General features: G+C 45.8%; 1 protein-coding gene across 1 annotated transcript in view; it reads right to left on the reverse strand.

Annotated features, from left to right (window-relative positions):
* The window catches only part of SLC25A43 (solute carrier family 25 member 43), a 79,131-nt gene that overhangs the window by 51,491 nt on the left and 9,264 nt on the right, over positions 1-18,376 (reverse strand). Inside the window, exon 3 of the mRNA XM_077285190.1 lies at positions 9,728-9,900. Within this exon, the coding sequence (XP_077141305.1) occupies positions 9,728-9,900 (173 nt within the window). The remainder of the gene's footprint in view (positions 1-9,727; positions 9,901-18,376) is intronic.

Raw genomic sequence — 18,376 nt, forward strand, 5'->3', positions numbered from 1 at the left:
GACGCACGTTGTGAAATTTGTGCACGTCGTGGGCAGCGGATGCAGTTTTTCAACGCATCCGCTGCCCATTCTGAAGTCCGGGGAGGAGGGTGCGGAGTTTTGGCCGCGCATGCGCGGTAGAAAATGGCAGACGCGACGGACGTGCCAACGGTCCGCCAAAACACGACGCATCCGTTGCACGATGGACGCGACGTGTGGCCATCCGTCGCGATCCTTCACTAATACACGTCTATGGGTAAAAAACGCATCCTGCGAGCACATTTGCAGGATCCTTTTTTTCCCAAAAAGACGGATTGCGAAAAACGCAAGTGTGAAAGTAGCCTTATAGAAACATCGGCCTTTCTATTATATATCTATGGATATATCTATCTATAGATATATTAATCTATAGATATATCTATAGATACATAGATGTATCTATCCATATATTTGGGTGCTTTCACACATCAGGTTTTTGCCGTGAGGCACAATCCGGCGAGTTTTGAAAAAACGGATCAATTTTTTTCCGTCGGATCCGTTTTTTTCTCATAGAGTTTCATCCGTTTTTTGCCGGATCCGTCAAAAAAGCTGTTTCCGCCGGATGGAAAACACATACAGTGGAACGTTTTTTCTGTCCGGCAAAAAAACGCACAGCGACGGATCCGGCAAAAAAACGTATGAAACTGAGCTGTGAAATGATGAATCCGGCCTTGGAATCCGTTTTTTCATGCATGTTTCCATTCAAATCATGCACATTTTCCGTTTATTTACTTATTTCCAAAAACGGCATTAAAACCGCGCATAAACCGTACCAAAAACTGCATCAAAACTGCACCAAAACCTGGTGCAGTTTTGGTGCAGTTTTGATACAGTTTTTGGTGCAGTTTTGATGCAGTTCTTAGTGTGGTTTTGGTGCGGCTTTTTCCGCAGCATGTGCACAACAAGTCTGCGGCTCCCATAGACTTACATCGGTTGTACACTACACTGCGGATTTGATGCAATTCAGTGCAGCAAAAAACGCTGCGGATCTGCAATCAGATCCGCAACGGGTGAACACAGCCTTAGCATTTAGTGAACCTAGCCAAAAAGCCAAGCAAAAAACAAGTGTGGGATTGCACTTTTTTGCCATTTCATTGCACTTTGAATTTTTTTCACATTTTCTGCTACACGACATGCTAAAACCAATGGTGTCGTTCAAAAGTAGAACTTGTCCTGCAAAAGATAAGCCCTCACATGGCCATATTGACGGAAAGATTATGGCTCTGGAAAGAATGGGAGCGATAAACGAAAACAAAAAAGCTCCAGGGGGTGAAGGGGTTTAGAAACATGGATATGGACATACCTATGGAAATAGACATAGATATATAGATATATCTGTATCTATCTATCTATCTATCTATCTATCCCATATCTATCTATCTATCTGTGTAATGGAGTGTGGGTTGGACAAATGTAAAAGAGGAGGTTGGACAGAAATGACATCACAAATCTTTTTGAAGCTAGAGGAGGGAGAGGAGGGAGGGGTTTGGGTGTGTTTTGGAGTGGGTGTGGTAGGTTCGTGCTTAGTAGCAGTGCAATGCATCATGGAACTTGTAGTATTAGAGCACAGTAACTCAGGAGAAAGGAAGTTGTCGATTAACCCCATGAGAGCTGAATCCAGCACTAAAGATGTGCTGCTACAGCATGATAAAAGGTAATATTGCTAAAATAAACACAGTAGATGTTTTCAGTGGCCCATAATAGCAAGATTTATGAAAAAAAAAAAAAGTTATAGTAGTGGACAACTTCTTTAAACTAATAGAAAGCATAATTACCTCAGACCTGCGGCGCCACCACCCCTACGCGCGTTTGGGCGTGCGTGCCTTCTTCCGGGGGAGTGGCGTCGTCAGGTCTTATTGTAGTATATATATACATGGCCACCCAATAGGGTTTCAAAGCTATAGTACCACCAACTGCTGGCCGTGAAACTGTGCATGCCCAGTCGGAGCAGGAAGCGTCAACGTCGAAGAGGGCGTCATCGCCATGTGATGAGACAAGGAACCACCCACGATGACGCGGGTGAATCCCCGCCCACACATGAAAGTTGCGATGGAGACGCCGTCAGTGACGGTACGCGACCAACCACAACGGGCATGCACAGGCCAGAAGGAGGATGCAAGGGAACACATTCATAAAATTGCAAGCGGGGGGGCGTGGCATGACAGCGGTGGAGTGAGGAAGCAGGCAGAGGAGCTCCCTCCATAAAACCGACTAAATACCATATCAGAGCACGATTCCGGATCCCAACAGCACTACCATGGGTCCCAAAAAGAAGGGATACGGGGGAACCCCCTCGGTGGCAGAGGAGCCCGCAGCTCAACAGATAACAAAATTCCTGGTCGGTCCAGACAGAGGAGAAGGCCTAAGAAACATGGTGACAGTGGATGAGAAGGAGACAGCAGACGCTGTAACAGACGCTGACACAGCAGAAGCAGGGGCGGGAAGCAGCTCCGACGGGTCAGTGACACAGGAGGTGAGACACAGTGGAGATGCTGCTTCTGGCACTGGGAAATGTGAGGGAGGACATAAATCATTACCAGCAGTGCTTCAAGATGGAGCTGGGGAGGGGAGGGGGCCACAGGAGGGAGGAGAGGGAGGAGAGCAGGGGTCAGCGCTGGCAATGACAGGAGAGACACAGGACGATGGGGAAGTGCATAGGACAGAAGAAGAAGATTGTGAAATGGATTACAATGAAGGTCCATCTCAGAGCCCTGCGTCCCCCTACCCCAGAAGCAGCTCTGAATCCTCCAGGCACGTTATAGCCCCTGATGTTGTGGTTGTAGGGGGAGGCCAACCAGTTCAGGAGGGTTGCCTCACACAAACTCAGGCCCCACAGATAATGCCCTCTCTCTGCTATCCTGCATATAACTCACAGGGCTTTGGATATAACACACAATTGATCCCAGGACTCGATATGGGTTTGTTGAATGCTAGACTACGTGATATGCCCACCAGACAGGACATGGAACAATATGTGATCCGCCTAGAGACATCGTATAAGGCAGAATTATCAACCCTGAGGGATGAGATACAACAGTGCAATGAAAGGGTTAATGTACATGACCAAGCTATCGCGGCTCTGACGGCCAGATTAGATGCTCAGGATGAGACGCTTGCAGAACAATCCTATCATACTCAAATGCTGGCAGATATGCTTGATGATGCCGAAAATAGGGGAAGGCGGAACAATATTAGGGTTCGAGGATTACCAGAAGCAGTGGCACCCAAAGACATAAGAGGCGCACTGCAGCAAGTATTTAACTCTGTTCTGCAGCGTCCACAGGAGTCACCCCTTGAACTAGACCGGGCTCATAGGGCGTTGGGTCCAAGACCTCAAAACCAGGCTCCTCCACGTGATGTGATATGCCGGGTGCATAGATACCAAATAAAGGATGAAGTGATGTCCAAGGCAAGAATAGAGAACACCATAAAATACAAAGATACCAGAATCCAGCTATTGCCTGATCTATCTCGGTGGACTCTGCAGAGGAGGAAAGCTCTCCGCCCGTTACTAGACGTTTTACGCCAGCATGATATATCATACACTTGGGGGTTTCCGTTCCGCCTACGTGTCCAAAAAGAAGGCAGGGTTCACCTGCTGAGTCATCCGAACGGCATCCCTGCTTTTTCGGCGGCGCTTAACATCCCAAGGGTGGAAATCACAGAATGGCCTTCTCTGCCATTACAGTACAGAGGAGCAGACCCTCCCAGGCAATTTTTCCCTCAAAGGCAGAGGAGAGCAGGCAGAAGAATGGATAGAGAAGGGCGTGATCCCAGAGGTAACGAAGAAGGGAGAGAACCATGAAGTTAGGATCATGACAGAATGGGTTCCATGACTGCCTGTTTGGGTGGGGGAAAGGGTTTGTGGGATATATATGGTTTCATTTTCATGAGGATCAGGAGCACAGATGGATGTCCACACTCCAGTTCACTAACATTTGATTGGTGCCATGGAGTGGAATATCTTGCATAGCAACGACCGTTATTGATTCCGCAAGGACTTCAAGATAGACAGCGCATAGAAAAAGAAGGCAGACGCTTTCCACAGGAATTTAATGGGAATCAAGAGAACGATGCCCCCTTCCCTTTTTCCCCTTCCCTCCCTTTTCCCCTTCCTCCTCCCCTTCCCCCCTCCTCTTTCCCCCTTTTCCCTTCTTCCCTCCCCCCCTTTCTTTCTCCACCCTTCCCCCTTTTCCCTTCTCCCCCCCCTCTCTTGGAGTTTTTTTTTTTTTTTTCTTTCTTTTCCTCCCCCACTAGGGGTGCTACATATTGTGCCATTGTTCTGCCCCACTGTGGTAGTCCAAGCGGATGATAAGTTCACGACTGTCGTGGAAGATGGTTGGTTTTTGGTTTATATTATAGTATGTAGATAGTATTTTATAACAACTCATTGAATCGTCGTTGATATCCTGCACCCCTGCATTATTTTTAAGTCTGGCGTAGCTTTCATTTGGGGCATGAGGGAGAATTGGGAGATGTGAATGGCATTAGAACAAAGACTGTAAACCATACTCTGGCCCTACCTCGCTATATGACAGGTTCCGGTTAAGTCAATTTAAAGTTAACATTTATTCCCCTCAGTTGAGGAGAGGTTACTGATGGTTGTGTCGGAGGAGGGAGTCTCACTCCATATCGCACATAGCTTACGACCCTACGGAGAAGCCATAACCCGTTGAACGGCATTGGCGGTTAACACATTTCTCCACCACATATTTTAGGGTATAAGAAGGCATCTTACGTAGAGCACACCACTTCAGGCTTCAAAGACGTACTACGTTTCGATAGATATTGACCCTGATTTCGCAATTAACTGAATACGTGTCTAATTATCTACCTTTTCTATTCACTATCTCTATTTCTTTGATAAATTAGATCTACTTTAGCCTCCGCGGCCCTCTCAGTAGGGAGAGAGAAGGCACGACTCAGACAACAATGCACCCAAAGATCACTATGGGATCCCTGAATACCAGGGGATTTAAGGCTACGTTCACATTTGCGGCCAGCGCCGCAGCGTCGGGCGCCGCAGCGGCGCCGCATGCGTCATGCGCCCCTATATTTAACATGGGGGCGCATGGACATGCGGCGCACTTGCGTTTTGCGCCGCATGCGTCGCTGCGGCGCCCGCGTCCGGGCGCAGAGGACGCAGCAAGTTGCATTTTTGCTGCGTCCAAATTCAATGAAAAAAACGGCGCATGCGGCGCAAAACGCAGCGTTGTGCATGCGTTTTGCTGCGTTTTTGTTTGCGTTGTGCGCTGCGGCGCCGACGCTGCGGCGCACAACGCAAATGTGAACGTAGCCTAACACGCCCCAGAAAAGGTCACAAATCCTATATGGAATGCATAAGCTTAAGGTACAAATACTTACACTTCAGGAGACTCATTTTAAAAAAAACAATATCCCTACTATCAAGGACCGATACTTCACGACTTGGTTCCATAGCGCTTGCCCCGAAAGTCGTTCGAGGGGGGTGTCTATTGCGATCCACAAGTCCCTCCAGCACACAGTTGAGGACACATATGCGGATCCAGAAGGCAGGTACCTACTATTAAAAGTTAGGATTCATACAACCCTCTACACTATTGCGGGGTGGTATGCCCCAAACAAAAATCAGGCCAGGGCTGGCCGGGGTTTCCTAAGGAGAGTAGCGGAATTTGCTGAGGGGGTGATGGTGATAGGGGGGGACTTCAATCTCACCCTTGACCCACGAATGGATACCTCAACACAAAATGTGAGAGGAATCACTAGGCAATTGTCCCTTTTGAAACAATCTATCCATGGGATGCAGCTGGTGGACATTTGGAGAGCACATAATCCTGGAGGTAGAGATTATACGTACTATTCCAGTTCTCATGATTCCTATAGCCGAATTGACTTTTTTCTTGTCAGCCATCATGCCCTATCCTGGCGCCCCCGACCGTCCATTGGTAGCTTCTTATGGTCGGATCATGCCCCGGTGTTCTTAGACATTTCCCCACCAGATGTAGTGGACCGTCCCTGGACTTGGAGATTGAATGACAATTTGTTGAAAGACTTGAATTGCACGACAGACATAAAAAAGACAATATAACAGTTTTGGTCAGATCACGCAAACGATGACACCTCGACCCCGGTGAAATGGGAGACCCTAAAATGCGTGCTTCGTGGAATCCTGGTAAAACACGGATCCCGTCTTAAAAAACAGAGATTGGAAAAAACAAAAGAATTAATGGATACTATATATGTATTGGAGCAAAAACATAAAAATACTATGTCACCGGTAATACTAGGGGAATTAATTAAACATAGGGAGACCCTTAGAAATTTATTAAATGAGCAATCGCTGAAATTCAGAAATAATTTTAAAAGTCTCCTTTATCATAAGGCCAATAAATGCGACCGCCCCCTAGCTCGATTATTACATCCTAGGACTCAGACGACTTACATTCCAAAAATTCAGAAACGTACGGGAACGGAGACTCACGACCCAGGGGAGATTCTAGAAACAATACGAGAATACTATCAGAAGCTATATAACTTGGAGGGTATGCACTCGGCTAATCACGCCGGGGACATACAGGCTAAAATAGATAAATATGTAGCAGACACGCCACTTCCTAGACTTTCCACAGAGATAACAGATGAGCTAGAGGCGGACATATCGACACAAGAGGTGGATGAGGCCATAAAAAATACTCCAAACGGGAAGAGCCCTGGCCCTGATGGGTTTTCCCCCCACTTTTATAAACTCTTCAGAGAACAGTTAACACCACACATGACAAGGACTTATAACTCCATTTCTGAGTCCTCAGGGTTTACGCATCAATCTCTGGCGGACTATATCACAGTATTGCCAAAATCGGGAAAAGATCCAACAGTGGTCTCTAACTATAGACCAATTTCTCTGATCAATATAGACATGAAATTATTCGCGAAGATCCTGGCCAACAGACTTGCACCCCTATTACCATATATCATACATTCAGACCAAGTGGGTTTCGTTCAGGGAAGAGAGGCACGTGATGGAGTGTTGAAGACTATATCTTTGATCGCTCATGCCAGGACCTACCGGAAGCACCTGGGACTGATATCGGTGGACGCCGAAAAGGCGTTTGACCGAGTGAGGTGGAGCTTCCTTCAATCAGCTCTCCGACAGATAGGGCTGGGGGACAGATTCTTATACAAAATTGCGGCCCTATACACGAACCCGTCAGCTACAATTAAAATTAATGGATGGCTCTCGGACCCCTTTAGGATTCATAATGGAACAAGACAGGGGTGTCCTCTTTCGCCCTTGTTGTACACGGTGGCAATGGAACATTTAGCGGTAGCAGTAAGAAATAACCCTAGTGTATGGGGTATCAAGATAGGCCAGAAGCATTATAAAACTTCATTGTATGCAGATGACCTTCTTCTATACATCTCCCAACCTCATATCACTATACCTGCATTAATGTCTGAATTCAAAAAGTACGGAGAGGTCAGTAATTTTAAGATAAACTACACCAAAACTGAGGCACTTAATATTACTTTGCCATCGGAAGATGTGGATAGGGCAAAGGAGAATTTCCCATTTAAATGGCAGGCTGGTGCCATTAAATACTTGGGCATACAGGTCCCCTCAGATCTAAATAAACTATACACACTAAACTACGAAACCCTACTGAATAAAACTATAAGGGATCTAAAAAAGTATGATCAAAAAATGATTTCGTGGTTTGGCCGCATAAACACATTCAAGATGGATGTGCTTCCCCGGTTCCTTTATGTGTTCCAGACGGTACCGATCACACCACCTCGAAGTTTTTTTAAGACTATTAAATCAGCTCTAATACATTTTATATGGCGTCAGAACAGATCTAGGCTGAGTTACAGAACATTGACGAGACCTAAATCACAAGGGGGGGCGGGACTTCCAGACTTAAAGACATACCACCAGGCCTCACAATTGATCCATCTTTTTGATTGGCATTATAGACGGGAGACCAAACAATGGGTTGGACTGGAACAGGAGGGGTACCTAGTTCCATTGCGGAATTTACTGTGGATAGTGACCAGAAATAAAGAGAAAATAGGGGAGGGTTGTCGGGATATGATGGCTGGCGAGATCTTTAAGAGTTGGGACATGCTAAAATATAAGAAAAAATTAATGAGCACAACTGTCCCATTGTCTCCTATATTCGCTAATCCTGATTTTCCACCAGGCCTTCACTGCGAGAGGTTTTTGGGATGGAGGGTGGAATCCAATCAAAGAATATATCAAATAATATCGCAGAAGGGTCTTTCCTCTCTCAACGAGCTACAAGACGAATGTCCTACTCGTACACTATCTTGGTTAGAGTACGAACAATTAAAATCATTTGTCAGACGAATTTCTGGTGGAGAAGTACCACCACCTTCTCTGACACAGTTTGAGAGGATATTCGCCCAGCAGACACCCCCATCGCATCAGATTTCTCTTGTGTACAAATTACTAAACGAGGAGACTTCAACAGTTATCCCGGGATATATTAGAGCGTGGGAGGCGGAAATGGGATGCACATTTACTGAGAGGGAAATCACATCGGCATACTGCTGCGCTCATGGGATGTCTCCGGCCAGCCATGCCCAAGAGAAGAATTTCAAAATTCTTACTAGATGGTACCAATATCCTGTGAGGTTGCATGCCATATTCCCCTCGGTGGCGGATGGGTGCTGGCGCTGTGGGAACGCAAGGGGAACTTTGTTCCATATTTGGTGGCAGTGTCCAGGGATAAAGAGTTTCTGGGGAGAAGTATTCTCGACTTACAATAAAATATCAGGAGAGGATATAAATCTTACTCCGCACATGGCCATCTTGTCCATGCTACCGGGACCAATAGCCAAACAAAAAAGTAGTCTCCTGAGGTTTTGCTTGACGGCAGCCCGCATGGTTATACCTAGACATTGGCGTACAACGAAAATTCCGTCCATGATTGAATGGTTAACAGAATTCTCACATATCCACCATATGGAGGAATTGTTTGCACAGGCTTTGGGTGATAACTCTAGGTACTTGCGGACATGGCAACCCTGGATTTTATTTAGGGACTCTGGGAGTTTCGGGGCTCTCATGGAGAAATGGGAGGTACTTTCCCGGCAGTGAGGTTTCTCCTTGGCTTTCCTGGGCTGGTTTCAGAGGGCTGCGGAGGCATGATCCTTCCTTTCCCCCTCTCATTTTTCCTTTCTTTTTCCTCTTTTCTTCTTATCTTTCCTTTAAGTCTGACGTTATACCATAAGCAAGCTGCAGTCAGGGATAAATGATATATTGGGCGGATTCTATGGATAAATATAGCAATTGGAAATAGACTTCCGCTTAGCGAAATAATTATCGAAATGGGGCAACAGGTGGTGCACAATACGAGATGCTAAGAAAGAATAGAAGAGTTGAGCAAGGAACATATACAGCAATAACTAATAAATATGATTCTGTGATGATACCATATTTGCGTGAAGTAAAAAACACGTACTATTTTGGAGAAGTTTTGTAACTACTTTAGTCTATATGTAGGTTTGTATTTGTGATATGTTGTACTATTTTAATACTTTAATAAAAGAGATTAAACATAAAATTGCAAGCGGAAAATCGGTAGTGTATACAATTAATTACAAAGTGCATGTAGTGCTTATAGTGCAAATGATTTCCGCCAACATTTGTCCTGGCTGTTTTCTGGACTGAAAATTTCTCTTTCATAAGTTGAAGAAATTAACTTACCTGCATTTTTCTCTTGACAGTTTCAAAAGGAAAAGACATCGTCTGTGCCACTCCAGCGGCGAGGCATCCATTCACAAAGTTTTGGGAGGCAGATAAACGTACACTGGGCTCCTTCCAAATCTTATCCAAGCTGATATTCATGAAAAAAAGTCCGGCTGAAAACGGAACAGCTCCTACAACAATCATTTGACATGCTTTTACTGCGGCAAGTACAAAAGACACATAAAAAGACAATGCAGTAAAATTCTCCATTGGTAGCAATGATATTACCACTCTAAGGCTACTTTCACACTAGCGTTAACTGCAATACGTCGCAAATGCGTCGTTTTGCCGAAAAAACGCATGCTGCAAAAGTGCTTGCAGGATGCGTTTTTTGAGCATTGACTAACATTAGCGACGCATTTGCGACGCATTGACACACGTCGCAACAGTCGTGCGACGGTTGCGCCGTGTTGTGGCGGACCGTCGGGACCAAATAACGTTACATGTAACGTTTTTTGCTCCCGACGGTCCGCTTTTTCCGACCGCGCATGCGCGGCCGGAACTCCGCCCCCACCTCCCCGCACCTCACAATGGGGCAGCGGATGCGCTGGAAAAATGCATCCGCTGCCCCGTTGTGCGGCGGAGACAACGCTAGCGTCGGTGACCTCGGCCCAACGCACCGTGACGGACCGAGCCCGACGCTAGTGTGAAAGAAGCCTAAGTGTTTCAGTAATCCTTGGGGCTTACACGTCATGGGTGCTACACAGATACGATTTTTGGAGTTTCTCCTATACGTTTTGCACTGTGTATTAGGAGCAGTGTGCCCCTCACCCCTTTGATATCATCTTGTCAGTGGCAGGTGGGCTCAAACAATTTTTCCTCCGTGTGTAGCTTTAGTAGTATTAATTATTACTTGTAGAGCACTGCTGCATAGTTGTTGCATATCGACCACAATGTATGTAGATCTACACATTTAATACTATAGGCAACATGAAAATATGTTATTGAAAATGGACAAAGTTTCATCAGAGTGCCACCAGTTTTTTTATTGTATGAGAAAAAAAAAAAAAACCACGAAGAAATATACCTACGGTATCTAATAATGCATTAAAAAAAAAAAAAAAAAAAATCACATTTGGAAGTCTTCCAAGTACTGTCTGATTTTATTCACAGACTTGCATTGCAAATATTGATCCTTGATTCGACACCAGGATCAATATGAGAGAAGTTTCAATGCGGACCACTCTATCCAACGAGGCAAACATTACAGTACAGACCAAAAGTTTGGACACCTCATTTAAAGATTTTTCTGTATTTTCATGACTATGAAAATTGTAAATTCACACTGAAGGCATCAAAACTATGAATTAACACATATGGAAAATATATCTTATATTCTAGGTTCTTCGAAGTAGCCACCTTTTGCTTTGATGACGGCTTTGCACACTCTTGGCATTCTCTTGATGAGCTTCAAGAGGTAGTCACCGAGAATGGTTTTCTCTTCACAGGTGTGCCCTGTCAGGTTTAATATACCGGATTACTCACCGGTAATGCTCTTTTAGGCCGGTTTCACACGTCAGTGGCTCCGGTATGTGAGGTGACAGTTTCCTCACGTACCGGAGACACTGACACATGTAGACCCATAAAAATCAATGCATCTGTGCAGATGTCATTAATTTTTTGCGGACCGTGTCTCCGTGTGCCAAACACGGAGACATGTCAGTGTTCGTGGGAGCGCACGTATTACACGGACCCATTAAAGTCAATGGGTCCGTGTAAAACACGGACCGCACACGGACGTTGTCCGTCTGCAGTCCGTGTGCGTGCAGAGACAGCGCTACAGTAAGCGCTGTCCCCCCCACATGGTGCTGAAGCCGCCATTCATATCTTCTCTGCAGCAGCGTTTGCTGCAGAGAAAATATGAATAATAGTGTTTAAAATAAAGATCTATGTGTCCCCCGCCCTCCCACCCCCTGTGCGCCCTTGCTGTTCAGAAAATACTCACCCGCTCCCTCGTTGGCTGTCGGTGCTTACTGTGCCGGCCGCCCCTTCTACTGTATGCGGTCACGTGGGGCCGCCGATTAGACTCATGAATATGTGGCTCCACCTCCCATAGGGGTGGAGCCGCCTATTCATGAGTGTAAATGAGCGGCCCCACGTGACCGCATACAGTGGAAGCCGCGGCCAGACCAGGAAGCACCGACAGCCAACGAGGGTGCGGGTGAGTATTTTCTGAACAGCGGGGGGGGGCGCACAGGGGGGGGGGGGGCGGCGGACACAGATCTTTATTTTAAACACTATTATTCATATTTTCTCTGCAGCAAACGCTGCTGCAGGGAACATATGAACCGCGGATTCAGCACCAGATGCTCGTACGTGTGGTACCCAGCACGGTGCGTGTGGTACCCAGTGGGCACACGTGCCACACTGATGTACACAAGAAACGTAGGGGCACACGGACACGGATAACTCCGGTACCGGGATTATCTGGACGTGTGGGACAGCCCTTATAGAGCCCACGACAGCACCCACTAGAGAGGGGATCCGCCCCTGGGAACAGGAAACCTACAGAGAGATAAAAGGGGCGGCCCCCCTCGCTCCTCAGTTGTTTTACAGAGAATAGGAGGAGGAACCGCCGCCAGGTTTTTTAGTTAATAGGCTCATGTATATATACATATTTACAACCTTATACTATATTTTACTATTATCTACACCTCACCACAACTGCACCACGTGCAACTATATAAAGAAAAGGGAGGGATGTGAATGGGTGCTGTCGTGGGCTCTATAAGAGCATTACCGGTGAGTAATCCGGTATTTTCTATTCGCCACGACAGCACCCACTAGAGAGATTTACAGAGACTATAGATTGGGTGGGTTAATTGAGTCAAGAACCGAAACCCCAAAGGTTAAATCAGAAGCAGCAGATAGGTCTAATCTATAGTGCTTATAGAAGGTATTAGGCGAAGACCAAGTTGCAGCCTTACATATAAAGGTCTATTGGCACGTTCGCCCTTTCTGCCCAGGAAGTCGACAAGGCTCTTGTGGAGTGTGCTCCCACATGTAGATGAGGATCTCTTCCCTTAGATCTATACGCCAAGATTATAGCATCTCTGATCCAGCGTGATAACGTGTTCTTTGTGACTCTGGATCCTTTGTTTTTACCCTGGAAAGACATAAAGAGAGCCCTACTCATCCTCCAGTCCCTCGTTCTTTCTAAATAGACCAGAACAGACCTTTTAACATCTAGGGTATGAAGTCTTACTTCTTCTGGAGTCGAGTGGTCTTTATAAAAAGTAGGTAAGAAAATCTCCTGGGACCTATGAAAACTAGTGGCTACTTTAGGGAGATAACATGGATCTGTCTTCAAAATTATTCTGTCAGAAGTCACAGATAGGAATGGAGGATCTATTGATAAGGCATGGAGATCACTCATCCTTCTAGCAGATACCAATGCCACTAATATCGTTTTTAATGAGACGTTTTTTAATGAGGCTGTATTAAGAGGCTCAAAAGGGCTTTGTGTCAATGCATCCAGGACTAAAGTTAGATCCCACTGAGGAACCTGCGGTATATTAATTGGTCTTGATCTCTCACATGCGGAAATAAACCAAGATATCCACCTATTACCCGCAACATCATAATTAAAGAGCGCTCCTAGAGCTGAAACTTGAACCTTTAGAGTGCTAACAGAGAGTCCCAACTCCAGACCTTTCTGTAGAAACTCTAGTATTGAGAATATAGGAACTTCAGAAGAAAGTTGTGCAGTATGGAATTCGAGAAATTTCTTCCAGATTTTAACCCCTTCATGACCTTGCCGTTTTTTGCAATTCTGACCAGTGTCCCTTTATGAGGTAATAACTCAGGAACGCTTCAACGGATCCTAGCGATTCTGAGATTGTCACGAAAAAACATATTGGGCTTCATGTTAGTGGTAAATTTAGGTCGATAATTTCTGAGTTTATTTGTGAAAAAAACGGAAATTTGGCAAAAATTTTGAAAATTTCGCAATTTTCACATTTTGAATTTTTATTCTGTTAAACCAGAGAGTTATGTGACACAAAATAGTTAATAAATAACATTTCCCACATGTCTACTTTACATCAGCACAATTTTGGAAACAAATTTTTTTTTTTTGCTAGGAAGTTATAAGGGTTAAAATTTGACCAGTGATTTCTCATTTTTACAACAAAATTTACAAAACCATTTTTTTTAGGGACCACCTCACATTTGAAGTCAGTTTGAGGGTTCTATATGGCTGAAAATACCCAAAAGTGACACCATTCTAAAAACTGCACCCCTCAAGGTGCTCAAAACCACATTCAAGAAGTTTATTAACCCTTCAGGTGTTTCACAGCAGCAGAAGCAACATGGAAGTAAAAAATGAACATTTAACTTTTTAGTCACAAAAATGATCTTTTAGCAACAATTTTTTATTTTCCCAAGGGTAAAAGGAGAAACTGGACCACGAACGTTGTTGTCCAATTTGTCCTGAGTACGCTGATACCTCATATGTGGGGGTAAACCACTGTTTGGGCGCACGGCAGGGCTCGGAAGGGAAGGAGCGCCATTTGACTTTTTGAATGAAAAATTGGCTCCAATCTTTAGCGGACACCATGTCGCGTTTGGAAAGCCCCTGTGTGCCTAAACATTGGAGCTCCTCCACAAGTGACCCCATTTTGGAAACTAGACCCCCCAAGGAACTCCTCTAGAGGCATAGTGAGCACTTTAAACCCCCAGGTGCTTCACAAATTGATCCGCAAAAATGAAAAAGTACTTTTTTTTCACACAAAATTTCTTTTAGCCTCAATTCTTTCATTTTCACATGGGCAACAGGATAAAATGGATCCTAAAATTTGTTGGGCAATTTCTCCTGAGTATGCCGATACCTCATATGTGGGGGTAAACCACTGTTTGGGTGCACGGCAAGGCTCGGAAGGGGAGGCGTGCCATTTGACTTTTTGAATGGAAAATTAGCTCCAATCGTTAGCGGACACCATGTCGCGTTTGGAGAGCCCCTGTGTGCCTAAACATTGGAGCTCCCGCACAAGTGACCCCATTTTGGAAACTAGACCTCCCAAGGAACTAATCTAGATGTGTGGTGAGCACTTTGAACCCCCAAGTGCTTCACAGAAGTTTATAACGCAGAGCCATGAAAATAAAAAATAATTTTTCTTTTCTCAAAAATGATTTTTAGCCCACAATTTTTTTATTTTCCCAAGGGTAACAGGAGAAATTGGACCCCAAAAGTTGTTGTCCAGTTTCTCCTGAGTGCGCTGATACCCCATATGTGGGGGTAAACCACTGTTTTGGCACACGTCGGGGTTCGGAAGGGAAGTAGTGACGTTTTGGAATGCAGACTTTGATGGAATGCTCTGCGGGCATCAGGTTGCGTTTGCAGAGTCCCTGATGTGCCTAAACAGTAGGAACTCCCCACAAGTGACTCCATTTTGGAAACTAGACCCCCAAGGGAACTTATCTAGATGTGTGGTGAGCACTTTGAACCCCCAAGTGCTTCACAGAAGTTTATAACGCAGAGCCGTGAAAATAATAAATGTGTTTCCTTTCCTCAAAAATATTTTTTTAGCCCAGAATTTTTTTATTTTTGCAAGAGTAACAGGAGAAATTGGACCCCAAAAGTTGTTGTCCAGTTTCTCCTGAGTACGCTGATACCCCATATGTGGGGGTAAACCACTGTTTGGGCACATGCCGGGGCTCGGAAGGGAAATAGTGACGTTTTGGAATGCAGACTTTGATGGAATGGTCTGCGGGCATCATGTTACGTTTGCAGAGCCCCTGATATGCCTAAACAGTAGAAACCCCCCACAAGTGACCCCATTTTGGAAACTAGACCCCCCAAGGAACTTATCTAGATGTGTGGTGAGCACGTTCAACCCCCAAGTGCTTCACAGAAGTTTACAACGCAGAGCCGTGAAAATAAAAAATCATTTTTCTTTCCTCAAAAAAGATGTCTTAGCAAGCAATTTTTTATTTTCACAAGGGTAACAGGAGAATTTGGACCCCAATATTTGTTGCCCAGTTTGTTGTGAGTACGCTGATACCCCATATGTGGGGGTAAACCACTGTTTGGGCACACGTCAGGGCTCGGAAGGGAAGTAGTGACATTTGAAATGCAGACTTTGATGGAATGGTCTGCGGGCGTCACATTGCATTTGCAGAGCCCCTGATGTGCCTAAACAGTAGAAACACCCCACAAGTGACCCCATTTTGGAAACTAGACCCCCGAAGGAACTTATCTAGATGTGTGGTGAGCACTTTCAACCCCCAAGTGCTTCACAGAAGTTTATAACGAAGAGCCGTGAAAATAAAAAATAATTGTTCTTTCCTCAAAAATTATGTTTTAGCAAGTAATTTTTTATTTTTGCAAGGGTAACAGGAGAAATTGGACCCCAACAGTTGTTGCCCAGTTTGTCCTGAGTACGCTGGTACCCCAAATGTGGGGGTAAACCACTGTTTGGGCGCACGTCGGGGCTTGGAAGGGCGGGAGCACCATTTGACTTTTTGAACGCAAGATTGGCTGGAATCAATGGTGGCGCCATGTTGCGTTTGGAGACCCCTGATGTGCCTAAACAGTGGACACCCCTCAATTCTAACTTCAACACTAACCCCAACACACCCCTAATCCTAATCCCAACTGTAGCCATAACCCTAATCACAACCCTAACCCCAACACACCCCTAACCACAACCCTAACCGCAACACAACCGTAACCCTAATTCCAACCCTAATCCTAACCCTAATCCCAACCGTAACCCTAATCCCAACCCTAACCACAACTGTAACCCCAACACACCCCTAACCCTATCCGTAACCCTAACCACAAGCCTAATCTTAACCCTATTTCAAACCCTAGCCCTAATTCCAACCCTAACTCTAAGGCTATGTGCCCACGTTGCGGATTCGTGTGAGATTTTTCCGCACGATTTTTGAAAAATCTGCAGGTAAAAGGCACTGCGTTTTGCCTGCGGATTTACAGCAGATTTCCAGTGTTTTTTTGTGCGGATTTCACCTGCGGATTCCTATTGAGGAACAGGTGTAAAACGCTGCACGGAATTTTCCGCACCATGGGCACAGCGGATTTGGTTTTCCTTAGGTGTACATGGTACTGTAAACCTGATGGAAAACTGCTTCGAATTTGCAGCGGCCAATCCGCTGCGGATCCACGGCCAATCCGCTGCGGATCCGCGGCCGATCCGCTGCGGATCCGCGGCCGATCCGCTCTGTGTGCACATGCCATAACCCTACCCCTAACCCTACCCGTAACCCTAACCCTACCTCTAGTTCTAACCCTAGTTCTAACCCTAACCCTAGTGGAAAAAGAGAAAAATATATTTTCTTTATTTTATTATTGTCCCTACCTATGGGGGTGATAAAGGGGGGGTTTATTTATTATTTTTTTATTTTGATCGCTGTGGTAGAACCTACCACAGCGATCAAAATGTACTTGTAACGAATCTGCCAGCCGGCAGATTCTTTGGGCGCACTGAGCATGCGCCCGCCATCTTGGAAGATGGCGGCGCCCAGGGAGAAGACGGACCGACTTCGGGAGGATCGGTAAGTATGAGGGGATGGTGGGTGGGTGGATCGGAGCACAGGGGGGGGGGATCGGAGCACAGGGGGGGGGGATCGGAGGACGGGGGGAGCGGACAGGAGCACGGGGGAGCGGACAGGGGGACGGAGGGGGGTACCGGACAGAACGGAGGACTGGGGAGGAGATCGGGGGCGGTGGGGGGGGCCAGAACATGATTTCCAGCCATGGCAGATGCTATTGCAGCATCGGCCAAAGCTGGATTGCAATATTTCACCATTTTCATAGGTGAAATATTGCAAATTGCTCTGATTGGCTGTTGCACTTTCAACAGCCAATCAGAGCGATCGTAGCCACGTGGGGGCAAAGCCACCCCCCCTAGGCTGAAGTACAACTCCCCCTCTCCCTGCAGATCGGGTAAAATAGGAATTAACCCTTTCACCCGATCTGCAGGGATGCGATCATTCCATGACGCCACATAGGCGTCATGGGTCGGGAAGGGGTTAACAAATTCTGGTAGTGGAAGGCTTTCTACTCCTCATGAGGGTATCTATTAACCCTCTAGAAAATCCTCTAAGATTTAGTAACCGCCTCTCAAATTCCAGACAGTCAAGTTCATGCCTTTTACTTGAGGATGGAGGAATGGTCCCTGAGACAGAAGGTCCTTGGTCTGAGGCAGAATCCAGGGGTCTGTAATTGACATTGCCCTGAGCCACGAAAACCATGGTCTCTTGGGCCAGAATGGGGCTATCAACAGAACTCTTGCCCCTTCTTCCCTTATTTTTCTTATTACTATGGGCAATAGATTCCATGGGGGAAATGCATAAGCCAGGTCGAATGTCCATGGTATCTGGAGGGCATCGAATATGTCCGGATTGTCCTCTCTGCATAGAGAGGCAAACACCTTGACTTGACGGTTGGCTCGTGTGGAAACAAGTCTATTTGGGGTATACCCCATCTGGCTGTTATTAATTTGAAAATCTTTCTGTTGAGCATCCATTCCCCCTGATGAAGAGTGTGACGGCTGAGGAAATCGGCACGAGAGTTGTCTATGCCTCTGATGTGTACCGCTGACAAGGATAGCAGATGACCTTCGGCTAACTCCATGATGTCTGATG

The sequence above is a fragment of the Ranitomeya variabilis genome, chromosome 2 (assembly GCF_051348905.1).
Source record: "Ranitomeya variabilis isolate aRanVar5 chromosome 2, aRanVar5.hap1, whole genome shotgun sequence".
Lineage (NCBI taxonomy): Eukaryota > Metazoa > Chordata > Amphibia > Anura > Dendrobatidae > Ranitomeya > Ranitomeya variabilis.